This window comes from Schistocerca americana, chromosome 5, assembly GCF_021461395.2.
Source record: "Schistocerca americana isolate TAMUIC-IGC-003095 chromosome 5, iqSchAmer2.1, whole genome shotgun sequence".
Lineage (NCBI taxonomy): Eukaryota > Metazoa > Arthropoda > Insecta > Orthoptera > Acrididae > Schistocerca > Schistocerca americana.
Window position 1 is genome coordinate 415,942,967 of NC_060123.1, and position 17,896 is coordinate 415,960,862.

At 36.3% G+C, this 17,896-nt stretch overlaps 1 protein-coding gene across 1 annotated transcript in view; it reads left to right on the forward strand.

Moving 5' to 3' along the window:
* LOC124615990 (lysosomal acid glucosylceramidase-like) overlaps positions 1–17,896 on the forward strand; it is a 182,763-nt gene that overhangs the window by 97,715 nt on the left and 67,152 nt on the right. The window contains exons 7-8 of the mRNA XM_047144199.1: positions 5,892–6,129; positions 15,941–16,085. Coding sequence (XP_047000155.1) covers positions 5,892–6,129; positions 15,941–16,085 — 383 coding nt within the window. The remainder of the gene's footprint in view (positions 1–5,891; positions 6,130–15,940; positions 16,086–17,896) is intronic.

Here is a 17,896-nt window from a genome sequence, read left to right on the forward strand (position 1 = left end):
AACCTTAGTTACTTCACAGCTCTCATTCACATCTACTTCAAAAATACCACCTAGTTCAGATCCACTACAGTCATCATCTGATTTACATACAACAATAATACTGTTTTCTGCCCAAGAGAAGAAATCATTAGTACATACTAAACTAAAATTCTCACTACTCTCACATTCTGGTTTGTGATTAGCACTTACATCACCATAATGAAACTTAGTATCACAAAACTTTTGATCAAAACACAAATGAGGAATCTGATATTCTTCTATTCAATTTCAGAAACATGTTCCATATCATTAACCCTGTTATTTCTGTCTAACTGCAAGTGAAATTTGGAGGTCCTGTGTTTGTTATGATTCCTCACGCCAAAACTGTGGACCTTCACTAATGCAAACTGCCATTTCCTGATTAGTTGCTTCTGTGATTGTTTCCTCTATTAAAATACCCATAGTTACTCCCATTATTCCGGTCCTGCTACTGTTCAGAATTTCTCTCTCTGCTGTCACTTTGATACTGATGGAAGTTATCATTACTTCTGTTTCTTTGATTTCTCCCATTGCTCCTATTATTATGGTACATACTTCTTTCTACTGGCCCATCCAGCCTGTCAACATATTAGGAATAATTAATGCTACACAATACGGGTTTAGGAAGAATCTGTCGACCATTGATGCAATCAACACGGTAGTCAGTTACATCCTCAAAGTTTTTGAGAACAAAGGCTTTGCTCAGGTCTCATTCTGTGACCTAAGCAAGGCCTTCGACTGTGTTGAGCACATGCCACTACTAGAGAAACTAGAATTCTACGGCATCAAAGAAAACAGTCTCAGACTATTAAAAGCTTATCTCAACAACCGTAAACAGGTAGTTTGTGTTGGTAAGGAAATGTCAAACATAGAAAATGTTAAAGTAGGTGTGCCTCAGGGATCTGTACTGGGGCCCTTCCTGTTTCTGATAATGATCAATGACCTCCCCTCGTTTATTAGATCCACCACTGTATTGTATGCAGATGATACGACTTTTCTCCATAGCAGTAACAGTCTTAATGATCTTAAAACCTGTGCTGAAAATACACTCACTCATGCAGCATATTGGTTCAGAGCAAATAGTTTCCTGCTAAATGAAAATAAAACTCAGCAGATAATCTTCACTCTAAGAGACAAGCTGCTATCTGATGACCCTAGTTCTGTTAAATTCCTGGGAGTTTATTTAGACGAAAAGTTATCCTGGGGCCAACATGTAAACTATATTAGTAGTAAACTATCTAGAGTAATTTATTTATTAAGACAACTCAGAAATTGCGTACCTGAAACATACATCAGATCATCTTATTTTGCATTTTTCCAGAGTATAATATCCTATGGCATTATCTTGTGGGGTAACTGTAGTCATATACATGACATCCTATTATTGCAGAAGAAAGCCATTAGGATAATTACAAATTCTTCACATAAGGCTCACTGCAAACCCTTATTTACTAAACAAAAAATTATGACAGTAATAAACCTCTATATATACAATGTCTTAATCTTTATGAAGAAGAACCTACAAGATGTGAAACGTAGAGAAAATATACATTGTTACAGCACAAGAAGCATCAGACACATATACACGCCTTACCACAGACTATCAAAATCAATAAATAGCTATGAAGTCACAGGGCACAAGCTATTTAATAAGCTGCCACATGCCATACAGGATCTTCCTGAACATACATTCAAAGAAAGACTGCATGAATGGTTTATTGCCCACCCGTTCTATGATATCAATGAATTCTTCAACTGTAAAATGCAGTAATCCAACAGATGACCCACTGTACATTTATTGTAATATAAGCTAAAATATTTCAGTAGTCAATACCTTATCACACTGTATTATAAATTGTAACTTCATTTGACGTTGTCAATTGCTGTAATGGCCTAAAGACAATAAAATCTTTATTATTATTATTATTATTATTATTATTATTGTAAAAACTGTTCAAGACAATTGTCAGGTCCGTATACCAAATTGCACTTCAGTCTTTCTGGTAATCTCCTTTTAAGCATATTAATCAAGATCATTTCATCCAATGGTTTGTCAAGATGTGCTAACTTTCTAAGTTGGTTCTTACATAACTCTTCCAATGTGCCAACCCTATTCCTATGATTAGGACCATTCAAAAATTTACTTTTGATCTCCACTCTTCAGCTTCCAACCAAAATTTATTTAAAAAACTTTTCTCAAAACTCTGGTACATTTCCCACTTACTTAAATTTAAATTTACCCATGACAGAGCTATGCCTTCAAGACGTCTTTTATCAAACTTAATTTTTTGATTGTCATTCATGCCTGACACAAAGCTATCTCTGCAGTGGTGCAGAAAATCCACTGGATGTAAATTATCTGACAGAAAACTATTGATTAGAGTGTTGGACCATGCAATAACATTGTTTGCACACAGACTTTTATTAATACAACTTTCCTGAACTGCTGAATTTTCTTATCTAAAACAGTTACATTAGTTTGTATATTGTTTTCTACATTTAAAATTTTTTGGTTTAAATTGGAATCATTTTGTAGGGTGGTAGCTCCTAACTCAGGCAGTTTTTTTGCTATGACCTTCTGTTCCACTCTGACATCATCAACATTCTTTAATTGTTTCGCTGACTCAACTACAAACTCATTTTCTAAAACAATAAATTTATTTTCTAAAACATCAACTTTTTCATTCACACTTTTTAACCCCTCTGACAACCCATTTTCTAACTCCAAAACTTGATTACTAAGTTGACCTATCTGATCTTGTACCCTGTCCATTTAGCTACTGCTTTCAGTTTTCAAGTCCTTTCATTGTCCTTGTACTGAAGTAAATTTACTATCATTATCTGTTCTTATTTCAGTTAACTGATCATTAACTGCACTAAATTTGCTATTGTAGTCTGTCTTAATTTCCTCTAGTTTTGCCAAAATTAACTGTAAAACATCAGTCTTTACTGTTTCTTTACTGACAATGATTTTACTCGGCTCAAACATCTCGTGACTGGATCCTGCAGCTTCCATTTTACCTCACTTTTGCTTTCATTCCTATTCATTTTGTTAGCAAGCACACGAGTCCACAAACAAATTAATGTTACAAATAGTTTGTACTTATCTTTCTTTTTTGATGTCCCTGGTTGTAGTTGTAAAGTCCCCCTCACTTTCAATTATATCTGGTCCATCATTATTAGTAGTGCATCATCACTGTTAGTATAAAGATCCTATGTTGGTCAGCCTTCAGATTTGCTCCATGTGATCAAAAATTTATTTGTACATCATTTTCAAAAATCAATGAAATAAAACAGTTCCTGAAACAGACAAAACTTCATTATTAGCCAATTAATCACAGACAATGCCCCCACTTGTAATCTCACCCCTCTTTCCTTCTTCCAATTATTGCCCACATTAAACAAGGCCCAGTCCAAGTAATTAATAAGTGGTTTCTTACGAAGAGTTGATAGGAGCAAAGATTACAATAAACTTTCAAGTTTACTGAGCTTGTCATGTTGAGATGGCTCCAGTTCTTATTATTTGGGGGCTGATTCTTGAAGATGAAAATCTAACATCAGGCCCTTGCAGTTGATTGAACTAATGAAATTGGAAGATTGTTGTTGCAGAATTTTTGACATTAATATATTTTCCACTGATTTTCTCACGTTTTAGTATTTCTTACAGTATTTTGATTTTTCACATTATCATAGCCAAAATTACATTGTTCACACCTTTTATACAAAAATACATCTGTTCACATCAGAGGCAAGCTTATGACTCCCACACTCTGTGGAAATAACAATATTCCAAAGGGTTTACAATTTTTCTTATCTAATGAATTCCTACTATTTTTTGTTACATTATTAATTTCGATTATAATTTCATAAATGAATCCAGAAATAAACAGAATAAACAGTACAGGATTGTGTACTTAATAATAGAAATTTTAAGTGTAGATATAGTTCGTAATTTAAACTTTTTCTAAAAAAAATAATTTTAACTGTACATTTAGAACAAGTATTTATCTATTATAATGTCGAAACTAAAATATTTTATAAAGTAATTTCTTTTCATAAATTTTAGCTTGAAATATAATATGCAGTGTACAAAACTGTAGGAACGTTTTAAGAAAAGCAACTGAGTTAATACTGATCTGTCCAGAATTCAAAAAATAATACTCTTATCGACAATTACTGTTGGGGAAAAGTAATGCTAGAGGAGGATGTCCCATTACAACCCTGTCCCCAGCTTCAACCTTCATTATTCCCTGTTTTCCACCCGTTTCTTACTCTCAATCCAGCACTACCCAAGTCTTTTCCTGTTCTCCCTCTCCCATTGCAGCCTATCAACTCTGTACCTAGCAGCCTTGTTCTTCTCACTGCCCAATGGCTTCTACTTACACCCACCATGGATTGCTGCCCATGTCAGATGCAGGTGCAGTCTGTGTTCGGGCCTGAGCAGCTGTAGACAGAGTCAGAGTAGCTATGTGTGGTGTGTGTGTGTGTGTGTGTGTGTGTGTGTGTGTGTGTGTGTGTGTGTATGTTATATTCATCTGTAGAACATTTTTGCCAAAAAATTTAAAGTTTCATAGTCTTTTCATTGTTCTGTGTGAGACTCTATGTTGTGAGGAGGTATCTGTTCTTCTCATATTATTCTTATTCTACCCTGGACTGGACTTATTTGTTTAAGTCATCCATGGAAACTGAGACCAATTAACTAACTTGCTATCCACTTAATGTCCTCTGAGAGGAATCAAACAAGTTTCATCAATGCAAAGGCAATTATCACAATATGTGTGAGACAACTCCTTTCTCCACTATTTAGAACTAATGTACAGCTATGGCACATGCTGATCCCACAGATCTTGTAGGAATAAGATATGGATAGCATTTGAGGTTAAAGTATGTTTTAGTAGGGAGAGAATAATTTATTAATTATGACCACAGCCTATGTCTAAAATTAAAACTGCATTATCATTACCAGGAGCTAAAGTAGAATCCTCCAGTCTTATACCATACAAGCAAACAAGGTCCTACTATATTCAAAAAAATTAGCACTGTAAGATTAAAGCAAAACCGATCTGCAGCATTATTAAGCATCGAACACATAAAAACAGAGAGGCGAATGAAATTAGAAAAGAGATGCTAGTGTTTGTATATAAACAGTAAGCAGCAATTTTTCCCCTAAATAGCAGTTTTTCTGTTAATTTTTTATGTTAAACTTACCATGAGTAAGTGCAAATCGTTTGCAACAGTTTAACAATAGCTACTTGTTAATATAGTCCATAACAGTTGATCACTTTGTTTGATGTTTACTTTGACACATTTTCACTTCTAAAGGTTCTCCTTCAAGATGGAATCCACAGAATACAATAAATGATCTGTTGTAACTTGCTAACTATGGTAAAAGATTTGACTAACAAATTTTGTAACTAATTATTCTGCAATTCATGATAGTTTTTTTGCTAGTTGTCACATTCAGACCTTTACTTCATGAATATTCTTTTTTAGAGCATAGGAGAGACTCCAGTCATCTTCCCTGTCCTCTTCCCTTCTTCTCTCTCCTGACGAGTTTTTGAACATCCTCTAATGAAGATTCAATGTGTGTTTTCAACTGTGTGTTTGTTAGCTTTGCTCCTGTTGTTCCTACTGCTGCATTTGGCATGTACAGAGCTTTGGTGTCTCAAATGCTCTATTCTGTAATTCTATTAGACCTAATGTCATTACAGAGACAAATTTCCCATTTCACGAATTTCCTTGCTTACCACAGTAGCACACTGTGAAGGATAATTTTTAGTACATTAATTTTTCTATATCTCATTTTCATTTGTAAATTAAATACTCTAGTAAATTTTAGTCACTGACCTCATTATCAATTCCCAATATTTCAGATTCCTTGATGCCTACAAAGAAAATGGTCTTGAGTTTTGGGCAGTTTCGACAGGAAATGAACCAGCAACTGGAATAATTAATATACCAGGGATTAATTCACTTGGATGGACACCACAAAGGCAAAGAAAGTGGATTGTTGAAAATTTGTTTCCTTCACTCCATGCTTCCCAACACAGCAACGTTAAGCTTCTTTTACTTGATGATCAACGTCTCTTTGTGCCTTTTGTGTTAGATGAGGTAAATACGTGTTACAAAATTTATTTAGCTACATATTTTGCATAGAGTCATCAGTACCTGACCTTTGTGAACGTCAGACACATGGGTGTTAATATTACAAGTATTAAGTAATGAGTATGGCAGTTGTGGGGAAGGTAGATAGTCGTCTTCGGTTCATTGGTAGAATTTTGGGAAGATGTGGTTCATCTGTAAAGGAGACCACTTATAAAATGCTAATATGACCTATTCTTGAGTACTGCTCGAGTGTTTGGGATCCCTGTCAGGTTGGATTGAGGGAGGACATAGAAGCAATTCAGAGGGGGCCTGCTAGATTTGTTACTGGTAGGTTTGATCATCATGCGAGTGTTACGGAAATGCTTCAGGAACTCGGGTGGGAGTCTCTAGAGGAAATGAGACGTTCTTTTCATTAATCGCTGCTGAGGACATTTAGAGAACCAGCATTTGAGGCTGACTGCAGTACAATTTTACTGCTGCCAACTTACATTTCGTGTAAAGACCACAAAGATAAGATAAGAGAGATTAGGGCTCGTACAGAGGCATATAGGCAGTCATTTTTCCCTCATTCTGTTTGGGAGTGGAACAGGGAGTTAGTTGTGGTACGAGGCACCCTCCACCATGCACCGTATGGTGGATTGCGGAGTATGTATGTAGATGTAGATGTAGATGTAATTGAGTAGATAAACGTCTACTCACTAAGTAGTGGAAGGAGAACACACATTTAAAGGTAATTAAATTTGAAAGCTTTTGGAGCCAGTGGCCCTTCTTCTGGCAGATGGGTTGAAGGGGAAGAAAGACAGGTGAAGAAAAGGACTAGTGAGGTTTACGCAATGGAAGAGTTCTGAAAAGTTGCCCAGAACTGTGGACAAGGGGAGACTTACTAGACGGGATGAGAGGAAAGAATCATTGCTTTCCAGCATTCAAGCAGTCCTAATTTTTTAGAAAACCAAAGACTTTCCTACCATATTTATATTAAATAGTTTTTATTTAAGAAAAACATGAAATATTTTATGTCTAGCTGTAAATATACATTATTTGTCTTATTTTATAAATCTTTGAGTGGCATCCGTTGATCTATGGACTCTGGTCTGTAAATCTTACTTTTGTTCTTTGTCTGTCAGAGAATTTGAATTGCACTTGGTGTTGTTGTCATATATATTACATTTACTTACTTTCTTTTCCTAACAAATCAAAAAAGCAATCAATTTATAGCGGTGCAAGGAATATAATAAGTATTTGCGTTGTATGAAAACTTCATGACAAGATTCACTAAGTGCTAGTCCATCTGTAAAATATAGGAAAAATGTGTGCATAATGAAAAAATAGTATTTGTTATGAGAAGGAACATAGTTCTATATTAGTGTATAGTTCATCTTAGTAGAGTAGTACTTTTGATGCTTGTTCATTTATGTGTGGTGGAAACTGTAATGGTACAAGATTTTCCATGTTTTCCAAGAAATAATTCTGATGGCTGTAGTGGACTGGTGGGAAAATCACGTACAATATTAGTGTATAAATGAACAAACATGACAAGTCTTGCATTAGTGAGAAGAAGAGCTTGAGGGGTAAAGTTATCCACAGTTGGGATCAAAGTTTCTTTATATTTCATTGTTGTTGTTGTTGTTGTTGTGGTTAGTATGTCATGTGTACATGAGACATGCTTGCTTGTTTGAAGGTGTGTGTGTTTTCTTTTCTACAGAATGTTCGGCCCAAAAGCTAAATGTGTAACTGTCTTTTCATTGTGCCTATCTTCAACTCCATGTGTCACCTTTACTGTGAATGATGCTCTAATATTTTCACAATATTTTGCAAGTCTTCTCCTTGAACAACAAAGATTTCATAAAGGACAACTAATTTACAGCTAAGTGAAAGAAAGTAAATAGTTTCTATCTTCTGGATATATAGAAAAGAAAAGGCTTCAAGAGGTTGATACCTCTGGAATAACTCATACATCAGTGCTGAAGAACACAGCTTGACAGTCCAGCTGGGAAGCACTTGGATGCAAAACATGCACTTGGTCACTATATGCCATCAGTTCATTCATTCAAAACACTAACTGTCTGTTTAACAATAAGTGAAAATACTAGGTAAGTCTGCTTACTGCTTGGTAAATGGGAAACAGCTATGACATTTTCTGATGTTGATTTAAATCCATCATGGCTAAGCATATTTCTGTATACTGGAAAGCTGTAAGAAGGAGCATTTTGACAAGTTATACTTTAACCAGGCTTACAAAAAGACTGAAAATACTCACTGGAGATTTGACATCCCATGATAACTATATCATACAGGTAGCTGATGCATTGTGGGACGCTGGCAATAGTTTGTTCTAAATGTTTTTTGGAAAATTGCTGGTGTGACAGCAATGGCAAAAGGCAATCTGTTTCCAAGGGAGCCTCACCCAAAGGAAGTTGAAAATAAGATTCTGAAATACTGAACTCTGTTAGTTTGGAAAACAATTTGTTCAAAAATGGTTCAAATGGCTCTGAGCACTATTGAACTCAACATCTGAGGTCATCAGTCCCCTAGAACTTAGAACTACTTAAACCTAACTAACCTAAGGACGTCACACACATCCATGCCCGAGGCAGGATTCGAACCTGCGACCGTAGCAGTCGCGTGATACCAGACTGAAGCGCCTAGAACCACTCGCCCACAGTGGTGAACAAAACAATTTGTCAGGGTGTGTAAGGGTGTATGAGTCCACAATCAACTGAGTTTTTTCTGTATTTTATAAGTTCCCGCAAAGGCATAATACACTACCATGCCACACAGTAGAATAACACACCACCAGATTTGTGGACAATGGCTAAAGGTGATGTCCAACTGTTGTAAGGAATCAGGGGCAACAATTTTAACTCCTCTCTAAGTGATCCATTCTACCTTAACCTAGTGCTGTAGGGCTATTGGTATCTGGTGGGCTTTAAAAAATTGGAACTGCCAAATATTTTAATGTAATATGGGCAGAAAAATTAGAAGTCATTCCAAGGCCTGGAGAAAACAAGGAAGCATATTGGGAACACAAATAATCCGCATGTGCACATGGAACGGTATTATAAATTGCTTGGACTGAGAGTGGGATAGAAAATCCAAAGGCTGATTACACATGAAGGCCAAAAATATTTTACCTGAAGATTCTACTAATATAAACGAAGGAATGGTTCTGGTCACTTGCTTAAATGCCAGTTCCAGAACTACTTGCGCTATAGTTTGTTTAAAACTAGTTGTGACTTTTGACGTTTTGTTGATGGGAGGGGACGTGACGCCGTTGCCCAGGTAACACGAATAGTGAGTTGGCTTTCCCTTCCATGTTGCTAGCTGTTCACCTGGTGAAGCATTCCTGTTGCCACATCATGAACAAACAGTACCACATGATGTCACACAATAGATCCATCAAAGTCCATCATCTCTCGTAAAATAGTATTTTCTGGCTTTGTATTGTTCTGTAGTCATCAGGTATTGTGAGCAAGTGCTTTGTGTTGGCATCACATTAACAGCAATAGTGCAGTAATCTGAATACAAGATTTGTGATAAAAGTTTTGTCCAAGAACACATTCACTGGCAGGGAAGATAATGTTCTGCTGCAAAACATTCCTCAGAATTTTTCAACAATACTAAAGGACAAAACACTAAAACACTTTGTTGTGACGCATAAACCTCCAACAATGCAATGGAGGGGAGAGGATATTTTGCTCTGTGTAAAAAGAAACGTTCCACAAGATAAATTTGAACCTGTATAAGGCAGAGTTAATGGAACTTGCAGTGCTGTAGTATGAGCCAAAACTTCATGCAACCAGGTCGACGAACTGGCTAACAGTAAATGAAATAGTTTAATTAGGCATTCTCCAATAAAAGAAGCCACCATAAATGTTACATGACATGACTGATCTTGAGTTGTCAGCCATACCGAGAAGGTAGTTAAGGAGACATCGATTCATGAAGGACTGTGACAAGTTTTGGGGAAAACGTGACTTCTATTGTTGCCATGTTAATATCTGCTTTTTTTGTCATCAGACAGCAGGTTTTAGAAATATTCATCTCACTAAAATTCTAATTCAGTTGGGCAGAATCCTGAAATAGTGTAATATTGAGCTATCAACTGAGTGCAAGTCAGGTCAATAGTTTATGAAACAGACTATTGTCAGTATAAAAATAAACTTCTTCACTTATATTGTTACAAAATCCACAGCAGTTCTTGTTTCACCAGCTATTGATGGCGCTCAATAATTACATTATTTCACTGAAAAAATCTGCGGTTGCTTGAATATTGTGGTAGATATGGAAGTTTTGCATATTAATCATATGGCAAAACACTCTCTCCTTTGTGCACTGTCATTTGCCAAAATTGTATTTTGATATCTCAAATCATTTGGAGATATGAGGAATTTATGAATATTTCATCCCAATTTTCACTAGCATACAAATTCATGATGGTGCACCTTACATACATTCCATTTTCTCAAGGTTGGAGACAGACAGTGATATCCTTCCAAGTTAAAGGAATAATTCAATATATTACCTACATTCAATATGCAGCAGCACATACACTAACATGCACCAAACACAAATTCATAGCTATACCTATTTTTCACTGCAAGGTAAGAATATTTTGCAGAAGTTTACCTACTATCAAACTAACTATGGCCATTAACAAAATGATCAGGTCACGCCAATTAGGCCTGGAATTATACTTTGATCACCTGCTGATGCACCCAGCACACGTTGGCAACTATGCTTCAGTCCACTTACTGTGTACTGAGCTGTCAAAAGTCACAACTTATTTTAAATGCACTATACATGTCAAAATTGCATGATGGGTGGAAGCCATTAGCTCAGCTGGTGCAGATTTTAAGTGGAGATCCCAACTGGAGATATGTAGGCTGATTAATAATTTAGACTGAGGCCCCAGTATCAAAGAGGAATGAAATGGTAATACTATGAGTCTTTGCTGGCAGCATAAGGTGGTGTTGTGTTACTCTCAGTTCTGCGATGTCATTTATTTGCATCAGTGCACTTGACTGCTAACAGTGTGCCCAGCTCTGCCAATCATTTGCTATATGACCCTGGCAAAAACACTGCTGACAGACATCATTATAACATTGACAACTACATCTATCATGCAAGGAAAAACAATCAAGTCTGCTAGACAGTCTATGAAATTTTCACCAAGGCCAGGAGGAAAAACTTTTATGGCATTGGATTTGAGTCCTGTTTAGTCGAGGAGGAGTCACTAGGATTGCATGACATTAGTGAAAGATCACCATCAGACAGACAAGGCCACACCACAGTTCCTGATTGAGATGACAGTTCTGATATCTCACAGACCATGGGAATGGAAGCCTGAGGTTCTTGAGAAATTTTGAAAGCTGTAGCAATATCCAAAACTTCTAAAGAAGAATCTCACTGCCATCATTCCTGGTCACACACTTGACTGCCTGTTGATAGTCTAATCACTACAACATTTATTAACAAATCCATATAATATTTTCCACAAAGACATGCAAACTAGCATTTTCTACTCAGGTGTTACAGACCCATGATGATTAGCTGTCGGAGTATGCCTTGCAGTGTTGAAGGAACTCTAAATGAGTGGTCAGCACATGCATTTTTGTAGCCAAATGACCACTTAAAAGTGCGTGAAAAGCAGTGAGGAGCAGCACTGATGGGTCAGACAAATGGACCAAGTTTTTCACAAGATATTAGAGCCATGGCTTTGCAGATAAGAGAAACATTCACTGTTGCTCAAGATCCTGAATACTATTTCATGAAAATGAAGTAGAAAATGCTTTTGGGACTCTTCCCAGTACTCTTGAGCTTCATTAAATGACTGGAAAGTTGGAATTGTTAGAAATGTTTGTAGACATGCCAGATCTGTCAGCTTCTGTGTGAGCTTGCGCTGCAGTCTTAGCTATCTTTTCCAGAGCTCAAAAAACTGCTGGTCCAGTATAGTTGAAACACTCACCGAAATGACCTGAAAAGTTCTCTTCTGGTAGAGGATGGTTTGCTGTGCCAAAAAATCATTGTCACCACTCCTGTAAGCCTGATACAACAACAACACTGATTTTATTAGTCATAATTTATTAACAATTAAGTCACAGAAAGTAATAGATCCTGATTCTTCTAGAAATACACAAAACAAAAGACTTCAAAAGACTTCTGTTCAAGACAGAATTCAGATATTTTGTCAAATAACTGGAATGTTAGTGATGGAAAATCGCTGTTTGTTGGTATGAACCACAGCTCAGTGCACCAATATGCTGTTAGCTTTTTCACTAAAAGTACAACTGCCGGTTGAACTGTGAGTGAAGACAGTTCTGCACTAGGCAGATATGCAACTATGAGTGTTAGCCAAAGGTTGATGATAGGTAACACCAAAACCCTGATCACACTCCAGGAGAAAACCAGATAGTGCAGGTTCATTGTAAATAGATACACCAGAGAACATGCTGTTGGCCAGTTATAGCAAGTGAGGCCATAGTGGTCCATGGGAGCCCTTTTAATCTGCAGCAGGTGTTTTCTCTTGTATCCTTCCATGTTGCACCTAGTGATCTCATCATACAAATGCCTATTATATCGATAAATCCATCAATATGTCAGACATTATTAAAATAATATATGTTCTATCTTAGTTTAATGAGGCTAAGTGGAAATTTTAATTTGTCATTACATCCATTATGGTAGTGTGTAATTATAATAATAATAATAATAATAATAATAACCTGATGCATCTGAATGGCCAAGTGCAAGTATTTCAATTGGACACAAATTTTGGTGACTTTTGTGTCCTTATGTACTCCATTTATTCAATTTATTCAACTACAGAATGGGTACCTACAGTTTAACACAGAATCTGAACCTCTTGTCATTCCTGTCAACTCTTCACATTGTTGAGAAAGGAAGGCTATATTGAAGGTAGGCAGAAGATTTCTGTGGACTGGCTGGAATTTGATCTCATGATGTCTACGTTTCCAGGCAAGTAACTTTACCTCTAGGCAACCAGGCCTGACTGTAGTGTGTTATGGACGTGGACAATGCTACTTCGATAGGGAGTGGCAGTCCAAAGGTCTCAGTGTGGTTTCATAAAATGTATCCCATTTGTTTTCTGACGCATTTGCCTGATTAATGGTATCTGTCTTCTCCTCTGCTATCTTAGTTTTAAAGAAGTTTATGTTTACACCATTCAGAATCCACTTCTGTGCAACCATTTTAGTTGCTCTATACAGGGTGATTCAAAAAGAATACCACAACTTTAAAAATGTGTATTTAATGAAAGAAACATAATATAACCTTCTGTTATACATCATTACAAAGAGTATTTAAAAAGGTTTTTTTCACTCAAAAACAAGTTCAGAGATGTTCAATATGGCGCCCTCCAGACACACGAGCAATATCAACCCGATAATCCAACTCGTTCCACACTCTCTGTAGCAAATCAGGCGTAACAGTTTGGATAGCTGCTGTTATTTCTCGTTTCAAATCATCAATGGTGGCTGGGAGAGGTGGCCGAAACACCATATCCTTAACATACCCCCATAAGAAAAAATCGCAGGGGGTAAGATCAGGGCTTCTTGGAGGCCAGTGATGAAGTGCTCTGTCACGGGCTGCCTGGCGGCCGATCCATCGCCTCGGGTAGTTGACGTTTAGGTTTCATAACTAAACTTTTTCGTAGGACTCTCCATACAGTTGATTGTGGAATTTGCAGCTCTCTGCTAGCTCTGCGAGTCGATTTTCCTGGGCTGCGAACAAATGCTTGCTGGATGCGTGCTACATTTTCATCACTCGTTCTCCGCCGTCCAGAACTTTTCCCTTTGCACAAACACCCATTCTCTGTAAACTGTTTATACCAACGTTTAATACACCACCTATCAGGAGGTTTAACACCATACTTCGTTCGAAGTGCACGCTGAACAACTGTCGTCGATTCACTTCTGCCATACTCAATAACACAAAAAGCTTTCTGTTGAGCGGTCACCATCTTAGCATCAACTGATGCTGACGCCTAGTCAACAGCGCCTCAAGCGAACAAATGCACAACTAAATGAAACTTTATAGTTCCCTTAATTCGCTGACAGATAGTGCTTAGCTCTGCCTTTTGTCGTTGCAGAGTTTTAAATTCCTAAAGTTGTGGTATTCTTTTTGAATCACCCTGTATTATGAGAGTTGCTACTCATGATTGATGGTGAGTCGCAGATAGGAACAACAAAAAGTATGTGTGCGTGTGTGTGTGTGTGTGTGTGTGTGTGTGTGTGTGTGTGTCTGTCTGTCTGTCTGTCCACTATTTTCAACAAAGGCCTTGTAGGTCAAAAGCTTATATCGTGACAGTCTTTTTGTTATGTCTACCTGCTACTACTCAGCATCTCCACTAAATGGTGACTAGTAACTTTTTCAAAATATTATTACAATACATTCCATCCTGGGTATCCATTGTTTCATTTTAGTTGTTCATGACACAGCAAAACTCAAAAAGGGAAAGAAGTGAGATTATGGTATAACACCCTATTTGATAACAAAGTCATCAGAGATAAAGCACAAATTTGGATTCAGGGAGGATAGAGAAGGAAATAGGCCTTGCCCTTTCATAGGAACCACTCTGGTATTCACCTAGGTGATTTAAGAAATCCATGTAGATCCTAAAGCTGGATAGCCAGACAGGATTTGAACTGGATTTTAACTCTGCCAAATATAAGTCCAGTGTCTTATCACTCCATGGATTTGAACTTTGCCAAATATAAGTCCAGTGTCTTATCACTCCATTACTCACTTGTAGGAAAGCTTAAACATTCTGGCAACTGATGTGAGTAATGAAAACCAACACATATGTAATTAATACTCTCTTTCACATTGATCATCATATAATCTATTTTATCTGAGATTCACCCTATGTTTGTGAATTTAATGTATCTGTTGGTGTCATACAAATTATATGACAGGTGTTTAAATATTTAACTTTCAAATCAACAGCTTCATCATCAGAGTTCTGTTCACATTTAAAATTACATTTATCTTATAATGTATATGCAATGTTTGCTGATTTTCACTGTGACAAATGTTCTGTAGAGTGGTGGTTAAAAAATAACCTAGAAATTTGTTTGCATAATTTTAATTCATTGTTAGGTCAAATTTTTTTTCTGGCAGTTAACTTGACCATCAAGTTTGGAAATAATGTGCTGAAAAAATTAAAAATAGTAGTGATTCAGATTGCATGTCAAACTGCAGGTTCACTTATAACTCATAAGGTTAGACTGTTTTCAGGACAGAGGAAACCAAGAGCATTCAATTTCCAATTGGGAAAAAAAAAAAGTGGAGAAGCATTGTCATTTTCAGTTCAACCTTTCAGTTCATGACTAATGTAGTTTACTTACCACTATCTGAAATCTTTTTGCTGTCATTGTTTGTTTGGTAGCACCTGTAGAAAGAAATTTTTATTTTTAATTGCAAAGATTCAGCATTAATTTCTTATTTTACTGTAATTACTATCACCCTTCACAGGTGAATGAGTACACTAGCATAGGAGTTAAAAATGAGGATGTGGACATGACATGAATTAGAAGAAATTTGTTGGTATACAAAATTAGTGAGAACATTAAATTATTGAAAAATAGATAATGAAAGATTTGAAAAATGTAGTGAGACTGTAAGTTATGAAGTGAGAAATCAGACCTGTATTGTCTTGAACAATTTTGCCAGTGTGATATCTTTATATGTATCCTGCTTTGTAATATCTTTATCTAGATTGAAATATCAATATTCCATTCCAAGCTGGCTATATTATTTAATATTATTTCATTTCAAATGAAAGTTTTTTTCATTGCAGCTTATGCAAGATGAAAGTATGCAAAAATATGTTGATGGTTTTGCGGTCCATTGGTACTATGATCAAATATCTCCAGCTCGGATATTAAATAATACACATGAGAAATACCCCTCAAAATTTATTATATCAACAGAAGCCAGCATTGGTGAGTCAGGAATACATGCCTTATTTGAACACTAATAATTGCTTATGAATCTCATTTTTCCATCTACAGATGAAACTGTCTTGATGTGTAATACAGGGAATATATTAAAATATGTCTTGGAGGAAATATAGTAGCAATACATGTTCTTCATGAAACAATGATATCTACATGCATCTACAGCCTTTTATCCAGTATTAGTACATTTATATAACTACACATTTCAAAAATGACACAGATTAACTAAAAGTTGTAGAGAAAAATTCTTCATTTATAAAGTGAGTTATTACCATTAGGGGAGAGTGGGGCACATTGAACCATAAAAAATATTTCTCCATGTTACTCATCCAATAATTTTATTACAGACTTGTGATTTACAGATGTTATAATCATTCAAGTATCAAATGGCCATATATAATTGTTTTTTAGCTGCAGGCCTTTGTAGAAAATTTGGTAAATGATTCATTGTGCCCCACATGTGGGGTACAGTGAGCCACTTTAAACAGGTTCATTGAAGGAACCTATTTAGCATACAAAGTAAGTGTAAATATACTTTAAACATAATGTGTACATATATTCCATGTGTGAATCATATAATTAAATCTGTAGGCACACAATCATGTTACTTATTTTGGAATTATTGAACATCAGTGGACTTGAAGCTGTTTCCAAATTTGAAATATGATTTTTGTCTCTTTGTCACACCATCAGTAGCAGGTCGTGGGAGCACATAAAGTATGTTGCTATCTGGAACAAAAGCTTCATCCTTTACTTAATTCTTTCTCCTGCTCCACAGAAAATACCTTAAGATTGTCATAATTTGGTGTCAATCTTTCTCTGGAACCACATTTAATGTCTTGAACATATCAATGAAGAGTAGGGTAAGGTATTAGATGAGATTTAGCTGCTTGGTGAACTGCCATGCCCTTATTAAGAACGTCCTGTACAGCTTCTCGCATAACGTAATGGTCAGTTTTACCTGTCCTTCTTCCTGCAGTATGAAAGAACCATCTTCAAACCTGATAATATAAAATAGGACTGCTGAACGTCTGTGATTTAAAAGCCTTAAATTCCTACACATATGTTTTACCCATGCTAAGGAAACAAAGTACAGAGTGCTTGTATTGGACAATTAAAAGATTCCTGGGGCACAATGAACCATGGCTCATTGTGCCCCAGGAGAGCTTGATTCAATGTGCCCCAACAGTACATATTTCAAACAAAGCTCGTGTGAGGTTATGTATGAACATTGTTAATATTTGAAGATCTATATCATTAAAATACAGTATTGATATTGCTACAATGACTTACTTTCTCTATAATTTGGTGACAAAGGATTGAAAAAAATTCAATCTATGTCCCCAAAAATTACTTCACTGTCGCGAAACTAACATATCACCAGTTCAACACTAATGGCGGGAACTAGATCCTGCAGAAAACAAGTGGCAGTTGGTAGAGCAGTACTGACAACATATGCACAGAGGAAAAAATAATTTGCCACCTTATACTGAAATTATGCAACCTGATTCATTGTGCCCTGTGGTTCACAGTGCCCCACTCTCCCCTACTCCTTCCTTTATGTGTGATGTTTCATGTACATCCGATTTATTAAAATTGATGTATTACAGTAGATTTTGCCACTGTTCTTTCATTGAAAATGTTTCTACAGTCTACATCGTATTTAGAAGAACGGGTTATTCAATAACATCATAACCCCAACCATGGAGACCAGAATTCAAATCACCCAAAATGCAAATCCAACACTGCATCACTACAGTGAAAGATAGTGAAACGTACTTCTCATAAAATGCAGG